Source organism: Dromiciops gliroides, chromosome 1, assembly GCF_019393635.1.
Source record: "Dromiciops gliroides isolate mDroGli1 chromosome 1, mDroGli1.pri, whole genome shotgun sequence".
NCBI classification, from domain to species: domain Eukaryota; kingdom Metazoa; phylum Chordata; class Mammalia; order Microbiotheria; family Microbiotheriidae; genus Dromiciops; species Dromiciops gliroides.
In genome coordinates, this window is record NC_057861.1 from 751,698,984 (window position 1) to 751,721,220 (window position 22,237).

The window sequence follows — 22,237 nt, forward strand, 5'->3', positions numbered from 1 at the left end:
AAGCTAGAGAACACACATTCCTTGAACTGGCAATTCTGAAATCTTAATACTTAGAGGATTACATGTAGTCATTTGGGTTTCTTCTCAAGGAATGCTTTATGAGAAGACACATATAAGAATTACTCAAACTACGAAGGGATGAGGGGGTTGTCATCCGCATTGCTGTAGAGTACCAAATATTATCCAAATCATGGATCCTTTGAAGTATTAAAGGTGAACTTTAAAACCACAATGGTGTAGAAGGGCTCTGGTGTTTTGGTAGGCCCCCCACCCCCCCCCTCCATACCAACACATGCTAAGTCAGCATTGTACTCATTCTATTTGTGACCAGAAGCAAGCTGGAAAATGGGAAAATTGTAACTGTGATTCTCAGAGAATTTCCAGTAGACTTTCCTCAATGAGGGTAAAAGGATAAGAAGAAAAGAGCAGGCATCATGTGTTCTTCATTCTTTAGGTCAAATTTAGGAAGTGAAGAAGCCTAAAGGAGCTGTTGGGCATTTCAATAACTTGGGAAAATCTCTGAAGACAACTGTTATTTCTCCACAAGAAATAAATACTCCTATGTGAACTTTGCAGTCCCATTGGATAGTTCTCTCCAGTTTTCATTTACTACATAGGCATTTCATCTTTATTCAGTGGAATACCCCAGAGAAGTCAGATAATTAACCAGGAAGAGAATTCTTTATTTCAATTAGGTTCAAAGCAAACCTAATACAGCAAAAAAAAAAAAAATACTATCTGTGTCTGAGTGATGGGGTTTAAGCAAGGGAGCCATAGAGAATCCTGGAGTATTAGACTAAGAAAGGACCTTAAGAGAATTTTTGAGTTCAGGCTAATTTATAGTTGAAGAAATGGGAAGTGATTTACCCAAAGTCACACAGCTTGGTGGCTCAATTGGGTCTCAAATTTCACCTCCTCAGGACTCTCTACAAAGCCATATCCCAAAGTGCAACATTACATCTATCACCTCAGGGAATTTGCATAGGCTGGCATGTAGGCCTAGAACCCATTCTCTCCTCAGTTTGGCCTGTTGGCATTCCTAGCCTTTTTCAAGGCTCATCTCAGGTGTTAACTCCTATTACATATGTCCTCCACTTGTCAGAGCCTTCCGTCATCCCATGCCATGTATTTATTTATATTTAGATATGCCTTGCACATATTTTATATTGATCTATGTCTAATAGAATGAAAGCTTCTTGAGAGAAGAGATGATTTTATTTATTATTTTAGACCTTTGTACACTCAGCACCTAGCATAATGCTTAGTAGACAATGGACATTTTACAAATACTTGTTAAATGAATGAAAGGCAACCCAAAACTTTTATGGGAAGCTCTGCTTCTTAGTTTTTCACCACCCTGCGTAACCAACACCAATATCTACTCCTGCAGCCAGGGCTGATGGATTTCCCTGTGTTGAGTCATTTTTCCTAAAATGATTTCTTTTAAAAGTCATGAGTGGTATGCATGATTACATAAAAAAACGCCAAGTGTTACAAGTTACTGGCAGGCAAGCAACTCAAATTAATTTCAAACCTGCAATTTCAAATATTTACAAACAAAGTTTGTCCTTTAATTTCTATCATATTGGAAATGTGTGTTCTAAAAGTCTTGTTGAGTCATGGTTGCATAATAGCACTAAGTGTTTGGTTACCGGTAACTGGAAAGAACTCAATTCAAATGAATTCTTAACCCACAATTGTATAAGTCTACAAAAAAATGTTGTACTTTAATTTTAGTGGCTTTGAAAGTTGTATTCCCAAACTCCTGGCCTTATAAGAAAAGTGTACTTTTCATCTTTTCCACAACCAGTGACATCCTATCTTCAGACTGTTGGGTTTCTAAATCCCAGGTGAAATACATGCTTCTGTCTTGCAGCTTATTAGGAGAGGTTTTCACACATTCTTTCAAATATTTTCACAGATCCTTCTCACATCTTCGCTGAAATGATTTTCACAAACTTTCATAAGTGAAGGCCTGAGGGGGCAGCTAGGTGGCGCAGTGGATAAAGCACCGGCCCTGGATTCAGGAGGATCTGAGTTCAAAACTGACATCAGACACTTGACACTTATTAGCTGTGTGACCCTGGGCAAGTCACTTAACCCTCATTGCCCCACAAAACAAAAACAAACAAGTGAAGGCCTGAGTTCACTTATGGTCCCTACATGGTGGTCCAAACTTATGGTTCCCCTTTAGAATGTAAGTTCCTTGAGGGCAGGAACTATTATTGTTTAGTTTTGTTTTTGTTTTTTTATCTCCAGTGCTTTTCACAGTGATAGGCCCAGGGTAAGCATGTAACACTTGTTGATTGTTATGACTGGAAATATTCCTTTGTGACTTGGGAGTGAGGTGTCGTAGGTTAAAGGATCACTGAATCACAGAATTAAAGGGTTAGAAGAGTCCTTAATGTCAAGTTCAGCCCTTATATAAAAGGAATCCCCACCACAATAAAAATAGCAAGAGCTCTTATATCCATTGCTTGATGTTCCTCAAGACTGAATAACTCAGCAGCTCCTGAAGCAGTCCATTCTACTTTTTTTTTTTTTGAGCAATGAGGGTTAAGTGACTTGCCCAGGGTCACATGGCTAGTAAGTGTCTGAGGCCGGATTTCAACTCAGGTCCTCCTGAATCCAGGGCTGACGCTTCATCCACTGTGCCACCTAGCTGCTCCCCACCCCTGTACATTCTACTTTTGAACAATTCTAATTTTGGGGCAGTTCTGTTTTCATTGTCATTGTCTTATTATTACTGCTGTCATTGTTGATCAAGCCCAAATTCCCTTCTTACCTGCTTCAGTGCATCAATGCTGATCATGCCCTGTAAGGTCATGCCAAACAAGGTTAACCTTTCTTCTATGTGACAGACCTTCCAACATTTGAGGACATCTCTCCTGTTTTCCCTTAACTCCACTCTTCCCCAAAGGAGTTGCTTTTTCATATTAAATGTACTCAGGTGTGTCAAAGAATTCCCATATGGCATAGACTCAAGATGCTCTTCTATCCTGGCCACCCCACTCTGGAAAGTGGACAGATGATCAATGCCTTTCCTAGAATGTAGTATCCAGTATCATTAAAGACAACTGTGACTATTCTCAAGGTGTTCATTTCTTCTCAAATGGATTACTAGGATAATATCTTAGGTGATCTCCCAGAATTTGTTTTTTCTCCTCCAAGTTATCCTACTCTGGGCTCTCCCCCTATGATTCCCAAATAGTACTTCTTTTATGCCATTTCTTTGCTCAAGAACCTGTGATGGTTCCCTTTTACCTACTGTATAATGTCCAATCTCATCTTACTGGTCTTGAAAATTTTCCATAATTTAATTTTTCAACCTTGTTTTCCCTGTTCCATAACATCCATATTTTTCCCCTCAAAAGGGATTTGTCTCCTCTAGAAACCTTTTGACTTCTGTGATTATTTCAAACTATTTTCTCAAATCAGAAAAGGCCTTGCTTTTTTATTTTTATTTTTGCAGGGCAATGAGGGTTAAGTGACTTGCCCAGGGTCACACAGCTAGTAAGTGTCAAGTGTCTGAGGTCAAATATGAACTCAGGTCCTCCTGAATCCAGGGCTGGTGCCTTCTCCACTGTGCCATCTAGCTGCCCCCAAAGACCTACCTTTTTAACTACCTGTCTAAAACCTATTCCTCCATAAGGCCAACTTAAAGGATCATGCATTTATTTCTAGAAGGCAACTTAAAAATAATCTAATCTATCTTTCTTATTTTACAAATTAGAAAACTGAGGTAACTTGCTTATATTCAAAAAGCTAGTAAATGCCAGGTGTAAGATTTGAACTTCAGCATTGCTTGATCTTCTAAACTTTGACTTATATTCTATCCATTGCACTACACTATGTTTTACATGTTCAATTTTATCTTTTCTCAGAAGTATTTCTTGACTAGATTAGCCCACAAGGCCCTTTCTCTTCTACTCATAATGAGCATAATTCTAATTAAATTTGAATCCTACTTGTTAATCCAATTAATTAAAATACAACTCTTTTCCCTCCCCTTCCCCTTTCCCATCCTCTTCTTCCTCCTCCTTCATCCTTCTTCCTTTTTTTTTTTTTGGTCTACCAGTCACCAAGCATTTATCAAACACTGTCTGCCAGCCATTGTGCTATGTGCTGGAGGTGAAAAATGTAACACATGTTTTGGACTTGTTCTCCCAACATTCATTCATACCTGAAGTCTGGGTCCCCACATCGAAACTACAGCTTCCCCTCTTAGGGGTGATAGGGATTGAAGCTGGGCTTATCTAATACTACATAGCTCAATAGCTTTCACTGCAGTGCTTCACTCCAATGGTTATCAGTTTTTATCAATTGTCCAGATGGACTTAATTAACTTTCAGAAAAGGGTAGTACTAAGGAAGTACAGGAAGAACAATTATTACAAAATACCCCCTGTCCACCCTGTCCTCACCAAACTGAGAACACCTACTCTCAATACACACATAGCGTATAAGGCATGATGGATTTGAGAGCATAAATATGATAAAGGGTGTGTGTGTGTGTGTGTGTGTGTGTGTGTGTGTGTGTGTGTGTGTTTTCTTAGAATTCATTTTCTTCTCTTTGTGGGGTCCCCACATAGTTCCCTTTAGGAATGATGTAGCTTTTTTGGTAGGTTCTTCCCAGAGTCCTGAAAATGTATTTCCTTAGTGCATCTCATTTGTCATCAGTGTCCAGGTACTATACAGGGATATCCAGAGCAAATCCAGTTTTCCAGATCTTTTCAAGTTCACGGGTTGTCTTCCTCTGGCCCATGGTGGAGAGAAGAGACCAAAGTTCTTCTGTCCCCCTACCTCACAATAGTAGCTGAAATAGCTGCATTACAAACTGCCTTACTCTTTTATCCAAAACCTACCAGTCATAACTGAGTCTCTTCAGCAACTCTCAATACTTCTCGCGTAGAATCATTTAATTTCATTGAATGTATTGGAGTGTTTTATCCCTTCCCTAACTGGTTATCTAGGTTAGTTAAACTTAGCTCAAAGCCATTCATTGAATGATATATTAGTTATCTGAATAAAGGTATCAAGGTATAGAATCCTTTTAGTTGCTTCATTCAGGTTCGGAGAAATGGAATTGAATGAGTCAATTCTCCTCAGCCATTACAAAAGAAAGGTAAAACCTAGTCTCTGACATAAAGGAGCTCATATTCTCATGAAAGAGTCAATATCTAGGTAAATGCATTCTGTCTACAGTATAAAGGAGTCTCCCAGGGAAGGCAGCAGTAAGGAGATGGGTGACTGGGAAGGACTCCTACAATGTGGGATTTGATCTAAGTCCTAAAAGAAAACAGGGAAGCTCAGTGCCAGAGATGATCAGGGAGAGCATTCCAGGCAAGGGGGACAGTGAGGGGACAGTCAAGGAAGTGGGAAGAAATCTCATGTGATAATCACCACAAGGAGGCAGCATAACTGGTTAGTAACATGTATGGAAGAGAGCAAAGGTTAAGAAGACTGCAAAAGTAGAAAGGTCCCATGTTGTAAAGGGCATTAAATACCAAGGATTTGGATTCTCTATTTGATGCTGGATTGAAGTGTCACTGAAAAAAATTTTTTTTTTAAATAATAAAAAAGAAGAGAGACACTGTTGGTAATTAAGTAAGGGGGTGTCCAGTAAAGCTTATGCTTTAAGGAAAGACTTTTGGCAGCTGGGTGGAGGATGAGTTGGCATAGGGAGGGCCTTTGGGTCAGTAGAACAATTCAAAGGTTATTGCAGTCTACCAGGCAAGAGGTGATGAGAGCAAAAAAGGGTGATGACAATAACATATAAGAATATTGCAGAGGTTGGAAAGGGCAAGGTGAAGGTCTTTAAATGACAAACATAAAACTTCATATTTGATGCTAGACTTCATATGGAGTGTATTGAGCAGGGGTGGGCCATGGAAAGACTTACACTTTAGGAAAATGTGTTTTGGCAGCTGGGTGAAGTGTGGATTTAAGCAGGGCGGAGCTTGAGGCAGGGAAACTCCTCTCTTCCTCCTTCGCCATTTCCTTCTTTCCTCCTTTTTCTCCTCTTCTTGCTCCTGCTTTTCCTCTCCTGTTCCTTTTTCTTCTTCCCGTCTTTTAGTTTTTTCTTCCTCAGGATCATCCCCATCATGAACCCTACAATGTGCAAAGCTCTGAGCTAGAAGCCAAGGATACCAATGTTTTTGAAGACATGGGCCCTGATCTCTTGAGGCCTACAAGCCAGTCGAGGAGTGGGACCATACACATCAATACAATATGAGGCCATCCAGGGAAAGTTGGGGAGAAACCAACTTAAACTGTGATCCTGAAGCCAGTCCAAATCTCCTCTTTCCTTCTTGGCAGGCTCCTCTCTGCACTTTTTGAACAGAAAGCCATCCTTCCCATGTTCTCCTGGGGCTGGCCTTTTTGGCCTAAACCTGCCAGCGAGCAAGCTAGTGAGACCGCCACTGCAAAAGCCTTTGGTGACTGGGGAGGGTGCACAGGGACAATTACTTTTTAAAGGGTTGACCATGTGGGTGTGTGGTTTGGATTGAGGGAGGAAGTGGGGAATGTGGTTAAGGAGCATGCAGAAGGAGAAAGGAAAGAAGGGATTGAGGTATGGGGCCGACAAATAGGGATGAGAGTGCAGTTAAAATGGGGAAAGGAAAAATACAAGCAGGCTTTCTGCCACCCATCACAAGGCCTCTAATTATACACTCCCTTTGTTTCTCTGGCAACTGAGGCAGGCACTGGGAAGGACAGGCACACTGGAGTTGTTTCTTTACCCAAAGAGGCCTGGTAACAAACATTAGACCCCTCAAAACTGCTGGCCTTACCCAAGTTAGTCCACGATTCCTGTCCTTGAATGCCATGCTGAACAGGTGGCCACAGAATTCTAATTTATCTGGGTAACTGCTCATTGGTTTGGAAATGTCATGGGATCAGGGTAATGGATCAAATAATTATAAATTTAGACACTGCATGACTCTTAGGAGGAACAGAGGATAGATGGACAGTCCTGGAGTCAGGAAGACATGAGTTCAAATATGGCCACAGACACTAACTGTGTGACCCTGGGCAAGTTACTTAACCCTGTCTGCCTCAGTTCCCTCATCTGTAAAATGAGCATGAAAACCTATTTGTACACAAAATATTTATAAGAGCTCTCTTTGTAGTAGCAAAGAATTTGAAATTGAGGAGATACCCATCAATTGGGGAATGACTGAACAGGTTCTGTTATGTGATTGTAATGGAATACTATTGTGCTTTAAAAAATGACAAGGAGGCAGATTTCAGAAAAATATGGAAAGACAGAGATGAACTGATACAAAGAATAGTGAGTAGAACCAAGAGAACAGTATACAAAGTAACAGCATATTGTATAATGAACAACTGTGAAAGATGTTGTTATTTTCAGCAATACAATGATCCAAGGAAATTCCAAAGGACTCATGATGAAAAATGGTATTCACCTCCATAGAGAGATATGATAGAGTCCAAATGCAGAATCATGCATACTATTTTTCACTTTATTTTTTCATAGTTTTTTTTCCTTTGGGTCTGTGTCTACTGTCATAACACAACTTACATGGAAATCTGTTTTGCATGATTGCATACGTATACCCTATATCAAATTGCCTACTCTCTCAGGGAGAGGTGAGGTGAGAGAGAGAAGGAGAAAATTTGGAACTTGTTTTTTTTTAAATGTCAAAATTGTCTTTACATGTAATTGGAGAAAAATAAAATGTCAAAATGTTCTTCATTAAAAAAAAAAAAGAGCTGGAGAAGGAAAGAGCAAACCACTTGAGTATCTTCGCCAAAAACAAAAACAAAAACAAAATAATGGGGTCATGAAGAGTTGAATATGACTGAAACAACTGACCAACAACAGATTGTAAAGAACTTTCACTGCTGGAGAAGTTTGTAGATGATCTCAGGTAATAGGGAGGCCTTTTATGTTTGGAAAATCACTTTGGGAATATGTGGACTATGGATAGAGTTAGGGAAGACTTGAGTCAAGAATACAAGTTCAAAGGTTACTATTGGAATAATCCAACTGAGAGAAGATGTGGACCCATATCAGCATGGCAATTGCATGAGTTGAGGGAGATATAATATCCAAGAAATGTTGTAAAAGTAGAAACATCATGAATTGGCAATGGATTGTAGAGGTCTACTGTGTTAAAGGGAAACACTGAGGGTGTCACCTAGCTTGTGAAACTGGAAGACTGTAAGGATTATGGTGCTCTTAACAGTAATAATACAATTTGAAGATGAGATGGTTTGGGGGGAGTGTGTGGCAGGGAAGGACCTAGTTCTGTTTTGGACATGTTGGGATTCATATACCTATGAGACACTTGGTTTGAAATATCCAAAAGACAAGGGTGTTATGGGACTGAAGCTCAGGAGAAAGGCTAAGGCTGGTATATACACCTGAGAATCACCCACATAGAAATGACAGTTAAACCCCAAAGAACTGATGAGAAGAACACACAAGGTAATATATTGGGATAAGACAAGAGAGTCAAGACAGAGCCTTGGGAAACAATTAATGATCTATGTCAGAGGAGAATTTGAACCCTAGCCCTTCCTGGCTCTGGGTATACTATGCAGCCTCCCCAGGTCTATTATTTTCATCATTTGGCTCTGAAGGGAACATATTCAATTCTATAATTACAAAAGAAAGTCAAATAATAAACTTATAGTGTTGTCCGAGACCTTGGTTTGGCTTGATGAATGGTAAGCCCCCTTCCAGACTTAAATCATGGATAGTATGAGTTCATTTTCCTTTTAAATAATGAAACTATTGTCTTGTGTCCAGGACCTTAAGTTTTCCTAGGGTTATTAAGATCTGGGTCATTTCATTCCACATACATTGGTGTTAACTTTGTGTCCTATCACAGAAACATAAACATAAAACAGTTTATTGCTCCAACATGCAGTGTTAGACTCTCCCTCCCTCCCTCCCTCTCTCTCTCTCTCTCTCTCTCTCTCTCTCTCTCTCAATAGGGCAATCAGGGTTAAGTGACTTGCCCAGGTCACACACCTAGTAAGTGTCAAATGTCTGAGGCCAAATTTGAACTCAGGTCCTCCTGAATCCAGGACCAGTGCTTTATCCAGTGCACCACCTACCTGCCCCTAGCTACCCTCGTCATTACAATTCTTTTCCTTCTGTATAGGGTAAGCATATTAAAAAAAAAAAATTTTAAACATATGAAAAACAACAAGTACTTGAAAGTAAGTTTGTCTCAACCCGAATCATGTGGTTAGATAGTTGATTCTCAGAGTCTGGCAGAACTGGGTTCAAATCCACCAATTTCACTGACTAGTTGGCTTACCCTGAGCAAGCCATTGAAGGCTGAGTCTCAGTTTTCTCATCTATACTATTCATTGAATAGCCCTCTCAGGAACTCTCTGCTCACAGATTTGCTGTGAGGCTACCATGAGATAACATACATGAAATACTTTTCAAACCTTAGCATGATATTTATTATGTTTTCCTGTGTTTTTGAATGCATGAAATCCCATTGACAATTGTGGTCAACATCCCAGCTCTTTGGCTCCTCTTGGTGAATATTCCAGCTATCAGCACCAGTGAATATTTCTTAAAAGGATTCTTTTTTTAAAGTCAATGTGATGAAAGTTACGGTTATAACCTCTGTGCATTGAATTTTTATTTTATGAAATAATTAGTACATGATGGGCTTTACTAACTTTTTTCCTCTTTAGCTCAGTGGAAGATGTTGGTTCAAATCCACGCCTGACAATTACTAGTCATATGACCCTTTGGCATTCAGTTTCCCCATCTTTAAGATGTTGTTAATGATAATTGAGATAAGTCAAGAGTTGCTTTGAGGCTCCAGGGAGAGAACGCATATGAAGTGTTTTGCGGACTTTGAAACATAGGATAAATATAATTTGTTAACTCAAATACTCATCCGTGATGACATGTAGGGCAGTCCTCTCATTAGTGATGCAGACCCTGACTCACCCATACTTGTCCATCTTGTCTGACCAGTCTATGTCCTTTCATTAATTTGTTAATGAGGGTCTACTCAAGTTGTTGACAGGCTTCCTTTCATTTTCTCAATATTGTAGGGCTATTAATAGCTCACATGGGCCATTCCTGGGTTTTACCTATTCTTGCCACAAGAACAGACCATATCCCAACTAGGAGATTGGTGTGAGCAATTAGAGTTTCTTAAATGGATGCTTTAGGAAAGGTTGCAATACTCAATTCAGAAATTCAGACAAGGTGACTATGATTTTAATATACTTTATTTAAAAAGTACACAGGTGTGAATTAGTGTCAATGGGACAAAGCAGAAAAGGACCACCACCTGTCTACCAATTGATGTCCTGTTTCAAATGAAGTGAGATTATCATATGGCAACTGCACATTTGCATGACTGGCAAAGTAAAAAGATAACCTGTCTTTTTCTTGAAATATTGTTAAGAGTTTATACCACGCACAGTTAAAATCATGAAATGCTGATGGTTGGACTATATTTCATGTCGTCTATGTTGCACCATATTTCAGTTCACAGTTTTTCCATGTAATTAGCATGCCAAGGGAACAAACCAGTCAGTGTCACCTTGAGAAAAGCATCAGAAGCAGCGGGATCAGAAGGAGGACAGGCTTGGCACAGAGACCCAAGGCTCCCCCACATTCTCTTGCATTTTCCTAAAGGAAAGGATATAAGGATGCCATTTGGTTAGCTCAGGGAGCTTTGAAAATGCCTTGGTAATTTTCAAGGCTCATTATTCCTCTGCACTGTATTAGCAAAGTCAACACTACAATGTTGTCCAGGAGGCACCTCATACTGCAGTATTTACTTTTCTTTCTTTTAGGTGTTGCCATGGCCACTGAAAAGGGTACTGGTGGCTAGGCTGCTGGAAATGGGTCCCTCTAGACCTAGGAAGATTGGTTCTTAGACAACAGGCACAGCCTAGCACTGGGCATGTACTGCAAAACTTTCCCCAAAACTGTAGAGCACCTTTTAAAGTTGGCATTCCAATGCAGAGTTTTTCAGAACCCCAGGCCCCCACCATGAATAGTAGGACATAATGCAGGGAGATATGTTTGTCTATATCTCACTGGACGATAGAAGGGAAATTCTGAATTTACATAAATGTCTCAGATATTGTAAATCAGTATTCATGCACTGTTAATGGGAAGTGTTGAGAAGAGAATCCTCTTTGGTAAAACAAAACAACAACAATTCTGCTTATGCTTTATACATCAACTATCTTCTAAAGACAGGGGTTATATCAGGGGTAAGTCTTTCATTGTTCTGTCTATTTCAAATTACTAACCTTGTGAATGGTTTACTTTGGGATACACATAGCAGAAAAGAAACAGGAAATATGAAAGGGTTAGGAATTGGAGAAATTTGTGAATATCAGAAAGAAATATCAACTAAGAAAATCTAATCAATTGATGTTAGAAAGAACAAGCCAGGAAAAATTGATTTAGACATATATCTTACACTATATACCTCAGTGAATTACAGCAAAATGATGATCTGAAACTTTAAAAAAAAGAACTATAGATGAAAGAATATGGAATTGTGTAGGGGAGAACTTTCAACAAATTCAAGTAAATAGAATGAATATTAGTAAAAGATAGTTGTGTTTGAACATATTTAAATAAGCAAAATATCATACACTAAAAACAATGTAAGTAAAATTATAAAAAAGAATATTTTTTCCACTGTGATGGTGAAAAAATAATGAAAATATATAAGGAACTCTTTTTATTTTAAATTGCAGTGGTATTTTCCAAATCACAATGGATAAATGGGCAAAATATATCAACAGATAATTCTGTAAAAAGGGAACAGATTATTAATAACTCGAAAATTCTCTATGAAATAATAATGAAAGAAAGATAAATAAAGCTGCTTGCAATTCCCACCTTAGAACTATGAAACTAGCAAAAATAACTAAAATTAATGAAACTCAATGCTAATATGTTTGGGGGAAAACAAGAATACTCATTCGTTACTGGAGGAATGATAAAGTTACTTTTTTTTGGTAGGATAATCTGGCAGTATGTAGTAAAATTTTATTTTAAAAATAATCATCAGGGACAGCTAGGTGGTGCAGCGGATAGAGCACCAGCCCTGGAGTCAGGAGGACCTGAGTTCAAATCTGGCCTCAGACACTTAACACTTACTAGCTGTGTGACCCTGGGCAAGTCACTTAACCACAATTGGCTCACCAAAATAACAATCATCATCATCTTAATCATCATCCTTGTTGATTCCAAAATTTATTTTAGAAAATTATTTTGAGATTTTCTTCCTAGAAATATACTTTAAAAATATTTTTTTAAATTAACTTTCCAAAGATTTTCATATTATTATCATATTGAATTAGGAAAACTTTAAACAACTTAAATGTCCAACAATAAAAGAATGATGCAGAAAGTTGTGGGCCACCAATTATGAGGAATACAAAGAATTTTGAAAATCTTAAGTGGTTAGTGTAGTACAATGAGAAGAGCAATGGACTTAGAGACAAAGGATCTATTGCAAATCTTGCCTCGGACAACTTGGGTTGATCACTTACCTTCCTGGCACCTCATTTTCCTAATTTGTATATTGAAAAGGCTGGGTTGCATAGCCTCTATGTTTCTACCCATGATCCCATGCCCTTTATGAAATGATGCAAAGTGAAAAAAGTAGAATTGTAAGAATGAAATGCATGGTAATCTAATGGAGAAAACCCACAGCTCATAATTTTTGGGTTGTCAGAATAATATGCATAGATGGTACTAGCTCTTTCAGGGAAAAGTCTATTTAGACACAGAAAAAAGCTCTATTCATTAAATGAGTTCCAATAACAAACAATTTTCATCCAGTTTTATAGAAGAAAAAAAAAGAAATGAAAAAAATGAGGCCAGATATGCTGAATCACAAACTCTTATGGAGTAAAAGGTAAGAATGTTTCATAACAGGAGATATAAAGATAGAGTGCACAGGTCTCATATACAGCATCTAATAGTGTAATGGTGTAAAGAAGTAGAGATGTGATCACATAAGAATTTATAACCTAAGTCTTAGCCAATTACAGGACAAGGGATGAATACAAACATATTGAACTGCTCAGGATGACTGGGTTTATACTGAAATGGAGCATAGTTTAACAGAGTCTCTCAAGTTAGGGCCCTTCTCTTTTTGTATCCACCCGACTATGAAAATCTGAGAGGAAAAAGTGAATTAGTATGATTAGTAAAAAGATCCTGACAGGAATTTGGGAAAAGAGACAAAAAGTTGTTTGATAGCAAATGTTGAATGTCAATAATTACTGAGCGAGTTTAGTTGATACATCAATATTCAAAGTCGTTTTTAAAATAAAATCTTGAATTTAAAAAATTACAATTGTATTCTTCCATGAAACATCCATTGATTCACTGTTGTAAATAAACAATTATATTATTTAGATGATGTGTTTGAACTAGGATAGTAACTCCCATGACCTTAAGATTTGCCTTACATCACTATCATTTAGAGTATGCTAAGTAGCAACATAGTTCTTGCCTTGAGTCTGGAAGACCTGAGTTCAAATCTGGCCTGACACACTTCAAAGCTATGTGACCCTGAGTAAAGTCACTTAACTTCTGTTTCAGTGTCTTCATCTACAAAATGAAGGTGATAATAATTACACCTAATTCCCAGTGTTGCAGTGAGGGGGAAAAATCAGAATATTTTTAAGGCACCTTACAAATCTTAAAGCTTTCTTTCAGTGGTAGTGGTGGTCTAAGAAAATGTGAGGAGCTAAAAGTGATCGAATTATTACAGAAAGTAGTTGATTAGCTGCAAAGAGTTAAGCCTCACTAGTCACAGATTGCTCAGGTTTTAAAGATGCACATGCATTTCTTGCTAACTACATTTTCAGCATCTGTATTAAAATGGGAGCTCCTCCTCCAAGGGAAGAGTAATAGCAGAAGTATGATGAAATATATAAGGCAAAAGCAATGTCTACTTTTTTTGGGGGTACTGCGTCTATACTTTGGCAGAAAAGTCTTCTTCCCGATTGTGTCATACTCAGACTAATGTGAAAAGTCCCCATTCCATGAGCACATGATGGTGGGATGACCTTGGTATAAGAAGTAGGTATGTTTAGGTGGGGAGCTGATTCTGTGGATCAATTAAGTGATCACTTAAATGAAAATTAACATGTTTCTAAAATGTTATAATGTGGGATAATTAGGAGGCTGGAAGCAAGGTGAAGGAGCCTTTGTTTAGGTTGAAAATGGAGAATATTGAAATTCTCCCATTTAGATTTCTCCATCTTCTATCTTGAGAAGACCTATAGAGGAAATTAAAATCTAATTTTTTAAAGAAGTGTTTTGTAAGGCATGAGAAAGGGAACTGGGAATGCACATTACTAAGTAGATAGTTTGCTCTGCTTTATCTGGACTAGCTACCTAGTTCAAATATGAAGGACTTGGAGTCATTCTTCCAAACTATAATTGGTCAGATGATATGAATAATCAGTTCTTAAAAGTAATGTAAACTACAGGGTAACCCAAAAGTCATGATGTCATAACAACTTTTTGAAAATTCTTTTTGTTTTTCACCATTTATGAAATTTGATTTTTTCACATGTAATATAAATGCATTTCCTATATATACTGTAATATAATGCTATGGCATTTTAAATTTAATAAAGTTGTTATTATATGTTGGAACCCCTTCATGACTTTTGTATTAATCACCGAATGAAAGACTTTTTCAGAGCATTACTTTTTTTTAAAAATGTAAACAAATTTTTTTTAAAAAAAGCTTTGAGGTTTCAACTTCTTTGCCAACAAATGTCAACAGTGAAGAGATTTGGGGAAGACAAGTTACATTAATACAATGTTGATGGAGCTGTGAGTTGATACAACCTTTCTAGATGGTTATTATATAAAGCAAGTGACAAAAATGGCAATTACCTTTAAATTAGACATTCTCTTACTAGGTACATATCTGAGAGAGGTCTAAGATAGAAAAATAAACACATATACATACATATGTGTGTATGTATGTATGTATGTATGTATATATGTATGTATGTAATCCAAAACACAATACCTATCCATAGGTTGGGAGATGACTATCCACATTAGAGTACAAGAATAAAATTAAATGTTATTGTGCTACAAGGAAAAAGCAAATATGAAAAATACATAAAAACCAAGGAGTCCTTCTATGACCTGGTGCAAAGTGAAGTGAGCAGAACCAGGAAAACTATTTTCAATAACTACCATATTATAAATGGAAAGAGTTTAAATAAAATCAAAACTAAAAACTGTTCGACTATAATGAACAAATTTGGCTTCAGTAAGAGATATGAGATTGCACCGTCTTTTTTGGGAGGGGCACTATAGTTGAATTGATAGTCTTGGTTGTTTAATTTTGCTGAATTGCTTTCCCCCATACCGGTTTGTTTTTTTTTCTTTGTTACAAGTACTAACTTTCTCAATTGGGAAAGGGAAGCAATATGTTGGAAATGAAGGTGATATAAATAAATATAAATGTCAATGTAAATATAAATATAAACATAAATATAAATATATAGATACATATTTTAAGTCCCTTTCATTTTTAACACCTTTAACTCGTTAATTTGACATCTTTCAAACAAAAGGGGCCACACCTAATAAGAAGCATCTGTCTTCTGTGGTGGACTTATCCCAGGGTTAAATTGGTAAGGAGGGGGTAGGATTGGAAAGGGAATTACTTAACCCATGATTATTACCTCCACAACAAACTCATACACACACACACACACACACACACACACACACACATACACACACACACACACACACATACATACACTCAGGTTATGACTTACTTCAGGATGAAAGCCATGACAGGACTCTGGCCGCCTTCTGATTTTCTGTGACTTCAAGCGTTCACACTTAAGGGATTCGTTATGTTTACTATAGTTAAGGAGCAATCTTAAGTATGTTACCTTTGAATACAGTTTTCGAGAGCCTAGAATGTGTACATAAACTCCCTTAAGGACTTCTCTCTTGGCCCTTTCCCTGCCCCCACTCAAGAAAAGATTGAAATAATATCTTGTCCTCTTTTCCCCTAAAAGCTCAGAATACTTTGAGAATCAGCCATGTAATTTGATGAAGAATTCTGATTTACTTTAAATAATTGGATTTCATGCCAACAGCTCATCAGATAAAAAAGAGAATGTTTTCTTTTCCTGATTCTTGATAATTCCTTCCACCTTCACGCACAAGCAGCAGCATGTGTGGATGTGTGATTTCTGCAGGTGCTTGGGCTTGCCCAAGAAAGGATATACCTGATCTCAATTGGAGCCATAGTAATGGGTGACACAGAATCACAGGCACATTGGTTATCGACCACCACCATGAACAGATTGCTGCTGGGGATCTGTTGGATGACAAAGGACCTACAAAAGCAAAAGACAGAAAATCTTAGTCATCACCTGCCATCCATGAAGCAGACTCATAAGGGAGCCATTTACATGAAGATGTCAAGGACCTATGACTTCATCTGTGTGAGAAATCACTATGCCAATACTGACCACAACCTGTCACTTAATCTTCTACAGAGTTGCCTGAAGTACCAAGGCTTTTTAAGTGTTCCCATGGCCAGGAAACTAGCATGGTTTGAACCTAGTTATTCCTAATTCAATTTCCAGCATGCTACCAGAGAGTCTCTTAAACAACAAACATAATGCTTGGGAAATTGATGAAAAAATCAAGCAACCCTATTCTCAGTGACTCTCTACTGAAGCTACCAAAAGTATGTTCATTTGTTAAGCTGTGGTACTGTCTCTTTTATTTCTTTTTTTTTTGCTGAAATGGAGAGTTAATGTTCAAAATCAACAGGCATAGATTTAAGGTTTATAGTAAAGAGGAAAATGTGCTATATACCACAGCCCAAATCATAGAGATATAATACATTAAATTCAACAACTCAAATAGATTCCACAAGTATTTATTAAGTACCTACTCTGTTCTAGGCACTATATTGGGAGGCACAAATAAAAGAACAAATACAAATAAGAAAAAAACAAAACAAACCCCTAAATTTGTGTTGCCTTTAAAGAGCACTCATTCTACTGGTGCCTGGTCAGGGGTTATGTCATGTCCATTGATAAGCAAATACTTCACACACACACACACACACATACACACACAGAGTAAATGCAAAGTAATTTTGGCTAGAATGGGGTACCAACATCTGGCATGGTGGGAAGACCAAGACATTTTTCATACAAGAGCTAAGCTTTGAAGTAAGGACAGAATTTTAAGAGGAACAAATGAGTGAATTCCAATCATGCGAGCCAACCTATGCAAGGACACAGAGAAGGGAAGTTGAATGTAGAATATGAGGAACAACAGGTAGTCCAGTTTGTCCAGAATATATGTGAAGGGAAATAATGTGCAGTAAGCCTGTAAAGGAATGCTGCAACTATTATTGTGAAGGGCTTTAAATACCAAACAAGAGGACATAGTTTACCCAGAAGACAAGAGGGAACCACAACAATAAAAGAAGTGATGTGACTTAACTTTCACTTTAGAAATCTTCTGAAGTTGAAAGTCTAGTAGAAAGAGATATGGTGCATATATGCAAAAGTCAAGTCAACAAGCATTTATTAAGTGCTTACTATATGCCATGCACTGTGTTATTCTCAGGTATGCAGTTTCAGGTGAGGTAAGAGGGGGAAAGGTTGGCATTGACTGGGGAAATCTCGGAGGCCTTCCTGGATTAGATGGCATTTAAGTTAGTCTTTTAGAGGTAAGTTGGAAATTCACATGAAAAGAAAAGAGGAAAGAAGATGGCATTTTATGTCTAGGAAACTGAATGAGTGAAGTCACAGAATCAGCAAAGTGTGGAGTATGGAGAGGGAGGTTCAAGAAGAACAGTTTGTCCAAAGCATAGGGCATGTGGAGGAAAGAAATATGAAACAGAAGGATGGAGAGATCGAGTGATGCCACATTGTAGAAAACCAGAAGTCAATCAATTTCTGTCTCCTGATATTCACCAGACTGAAATCATCATCTTCGCCAACAAGGAGTTCATTTGGATTTGACCCTTTAAAGGCTATATTTTTCATCTTAAGCAAATAGAAAGCCTAAGGGCATCCAAGGTTATTTTTGCTTAATGAAACATCCTGACAACTTAAGGGAAGAGACCAAGATACAAATCTCCTCCTTTCAAACCCTTCATCAGATCACCCTGGTCTAGGTCATTTCCTTCATCCCCTCTCATTTCATGTTCCTCTTCTCTCAGTGCCCCATTGCTAGTTCTCCTGAATTTAGTGCTTTTTTTCTGACATTACCACCCACAATTTATCATGTCTGTATCTTATTTGTACATATTTATTGTTGTTTCCCTTATCACATTATGAACTCTTTGAGAATAGGCATTGTGTTTTGCCTCTCTTTGTATGCCCAAAACTTAGCACAGTGCCTGGAGCATTGTTATTGTTGCTGTTTGTCCTTCATTTTTGGTGGTGTTGTTTGTTTGTTTGTTTGTTTTTTGGTGAGGCAATTGAAGTTAAGTGAACTGCCCAGGGTCACACAGATAGTAAGTGTCAAGTGTCTGAGGCTGGATTTGACCTCAGGTCCTCCTGAATCCAGGGCCAGTGCTTCTACTGCACCACCTGGCTGCCCCGTTTGTCCTTCATTTTTGAAAAAGACCATGACATCAAGAGATTATGTCATGACTTGCAGTGAATTGGATTTAAGTGATGAAGGGCTGTGCAACCTCACTCTCTCCTCTGGATTTATCTGGGTCCATTGGCAAGATATGTGCGAGGACAACTGAAGATAGCCCTGAATGTTTAAGGCAATTGGGTTATGTGACTTGCCCAGGGTCTCACATACCTAGTAAGTGTTTGAGGTCAGATTTTCACTCAGGTTCTCCAAATTTCAAGGCCAGTGCTTTATCCACTATATCACCTACCTTTCCCCTAGTGAATAGTAGGTGTTAAAGAAATTCTAGTTAACTGACACATATTTAGCCTCGGTCTAACAAAGTACTGGGACTTTTTTTCCTCTACAATAACTGTAGACTATCTAGGTCTTCCCTAGCATGTATTTAAGAAGGTTTAAAAAAAAACCCATATAGGACTTTCCAGTTCTGATATTTTAAAGGCAAGGTGACATAATAAGGAGTTAGCCTCAGGGTCAGGCAGACCTATAATGGAGGATTTCCTGTGCCACATAATAGGACTGTGTGACTCTGGATCAGTCATTAGCTCTTGGTGCCTCCAGATAATTCTCAAGGATTCTAAGTTGTAGAGGAACAGCTGACCTGCATGGGCAGAAATTTCCTATAGCAATGCAGTCACAGGTCTGCTCCAAAAGGCTTAGAAAACCCTATTTAGGAATTGCCAGCAATAATCAATAAGTGCTTACTATATGCCTGGAACTCTGCTGTGCACTGGGCACAGTGCTGGTGATTTAGAGACAGAAATAAGAAGCCCCTATGCTTGAAAACCTTATATTCTATGAAAATAAACAAGAGGATTATGTAAACAGATCCAAAATATGTTGATTAGTTATTTTTCAATCACATATGACTCTTTGTGATCCCACTTGGGGTTTTCTTGACAAAGATACTGGAGTGGTTGGCTATTTCCTTCTCCAGCTCCTTTAATACATGAGTCAACTGAGGCAAACAGGGTTCAGTGACTTGACCAGGATCACACAGTGAATAAGTGTCTGAAACCAGATTTGAATTCAGGAAGACAAGTCTTCCTGACTCCAGGTCCGGGACTCTATCCACTGTACCACCTAATTGCCCATAGATAGAAGATATACATAAATTAAATAGAAGACATTCATTGTCTGAGCTGGGAGAGGCACTAGGGAATAGACCACTCTAACTTGAGGAAGGAATATGAGCTCAAATCTGACTTCAGATACTTTGCTAGTTGTATCAACCTGGGCAAGTCACTTAACTTCTGTCTTCCTTATTTTCTTTATCTGTAAAAAGGAAATCATAAGAGCACTTACTTCCCAGGATTGTTGTGAGTATCCAATGAGATATTAGTAAGGTCCTTAGCAGTGCCTGGAACATAGTAGGCACTTAAAAATGCCTGTTTCCTTCCTTTCTTCTTTCTCTATTCAGTATAACAAACTCTCTGAGGATAGCCAAAGTGAAGCTGACTGCATTTATTTCCCCAAGCTGTAAGATACTGAGGTAAAGGTTGTTTTCTATAAGCACTGGATATTAATGCCTGCATCTGACCTAACAATTAAAGCTAGTCAAGTTTCCCTGTTCTTAGCTGGTTTTTCTGGTTCCCTTCAGTGTACAGCACAGCACAATGACCTGACCTTGCTAAACCCTGGGTCCCTCTGAAGCCACTCACACCAGAGGAAAGTGCTCTATCTATGACTCACAGAGCAGAGCCAGTGCCAAGGACATCAACATTCGGCTATTTCCATAAAAAACCGACTCCTCTAAACAGAAACACACTTCGTGCAGTGATGCCCCAAACCCAGCTGACGGTGACTCTGGGCTGCAGGCATGGGAGCCCCATGAAATAGGGATGTGATAAGCCCTCCATCCTTGGGCTGTTCAGAATCTCCCACTCCACTCTAACCTGCTCCTGCCACAGATGAAATATCACTTGTGAGGTTAAGTTCAGAGAAGCCGCTGCAGCTGTCTTGAATAAACTCAACACTTAGCAAGACCAAATACACTCTAGCACTTAGGGTAAAATATATGATTGGTTTCATGGTCATTTCCACTAATATTCGGATTTCAGATTGCACCAGAATCCTTTCTTCTAGTATCCAGAGGACAACAAGAATAGTTGCCGGTGGCTTTTCTTTCAAATCGTTATTTTCTGAAACCATGCAGATTCAATGTCAATGATGAAAAGACAGACATTTTCCTGACCCATTTACTATAATGAGCTAGAATTTCTCTGTGGAGAGGAGTAGAGTGGTTTGCTAAATATTTTAATTCCCAATGAAATTATTAGCAACAATGACCATGATAATAATCTGGTTTGACTAATTTTCCCCCATAAATCAATATTCTGTTAATATCCCTTTTATGGTCAATATTGCATAGTATATTACACAGATGGATAAAATAGCCACTTTTTGTAGTTGAATAAATTATTATAGTTAGTAATAATAACAGCAACAATAACAATAAATTACCCCAAGTAATACAATCTAAGCTGCCTGAGGGGGTAAAAAAAATAATTCCTTTCTATCTTTATCTCTGTTTTGCTCTTTCTTTCTTTCTTTCTTTCTTTCTTTCTTTCTTTCTTTCTTTCTTTCTTTCTTTCTTTCTTTCTTTCTTTCTTTCTTTCTTTCTCCTTCTTTTCTTCTTTCTTCTTCTTTTCTTCTTTCTGTCTCTTTCTGTCTCTTTCTTTCATTCTTTCCTTCTTTAGCTCTCTTTCATTCTTTCCTTCTGTCTCCTTGTAATATACCCAATACATAACACAGCACCTGAAACATGACACGTTTAATAAAAGCTCACTAAACTGAATTGAGATCTCTTGACTTTACTGTACCTGCTTCCTCAATTCTAAAATGGAGATAGAAATCTATCCCTAAATATCTCATGGATGCATGGGTGCATGCCTGGGGATATCAATTAGAAGAATTAATAAATGTGAACCTACTTTGAAAAAATCTGGCATGCTCTCTATATTATAAAATATGTGCTTTGTGGAAATCACTTAGTGTTATCAACAACAACAACAAACTACTAGCCTACCTCAGACACTTAACTAGTTATTGACCTATTACATGCCATCCTCAGTTTTCTCATCTGTAAAATGGGGATAATAACAGTTTTTACCTCATAGGATTGTTTTGAAAATCGAATGAAATAATATATGTCAAAAGCTTTGCAAATTGTCTATCACTATGAAAATGTGATCTATTCTTATTATGGTGTTATAGTAGCTGCATTATTTCTCCACTCCCACTCCATCCATTCATAGAATCCTGTGTTCTTAGAGATTGCTGCCCCCTTGTCTACATTCCTGATGAACTGTCTTACTTACTGTCCTTGTATGTGAAATGTCATAGACAGTCCCCACACCTTTGGACTGATTGTTCCCAATAGCGGGAATACTGTTTTGCTTCCCTGCCACTTCTTAACATTCTTGGGTCATCTCAAGGCCAAGTTCAGCAGCAGCTTCTACAAGTGCCTTTCTTGTTTTCCCTAAGCACAGTCCCTTACCCCATTGTGCCACCTCATTACTTTATTTTTGTTTTGTTTTTTGTGTTTTTTTTGGTTATTTTTTTTGGTTTTTGGGTGAGGCAATTG

At 38.0% G+C, this 22,237-nt stretch overlaps 1 protein-coding gene across 2 annotated transcripts in view; it reads right to left on the minus strand.

The window, feature by feature from the left end:
* Window positions 1-10,214: 10,214 nt before the first annotated feature.
* Window positions 10,215-22,237, minus strand: part of CACNA2D3 (calcium voltage-gated channel auxiliary subunit alpha2delta 3) — a 1,069,564-nt gene continuing 1,057,541 nt past the window's right edge. For both annotated transcript variants that reach the window (XM_043978536.1, XM_043978534.1), the window contains 3 exons: window positions 16,264-16,376; window positions 15,804-15,886; window positions 10,215-10,638 (listed from right to left, as the gene is read on the minus strand). In XM_043978536.1, coding sequence (XP_043834471.1) covers window positions 10,546-10,638; window positions 15,804-15,886; window positions 16,264-16,376 — 289 coding nt within the window. In that variant the 3' untranslated portion in view covers window positions 10,215-10,545. The remainder of the gene's footprint in view (window positions 10,639-15,803; window positions 15,887-16,263; window positions 16,377-22,237) is intronic.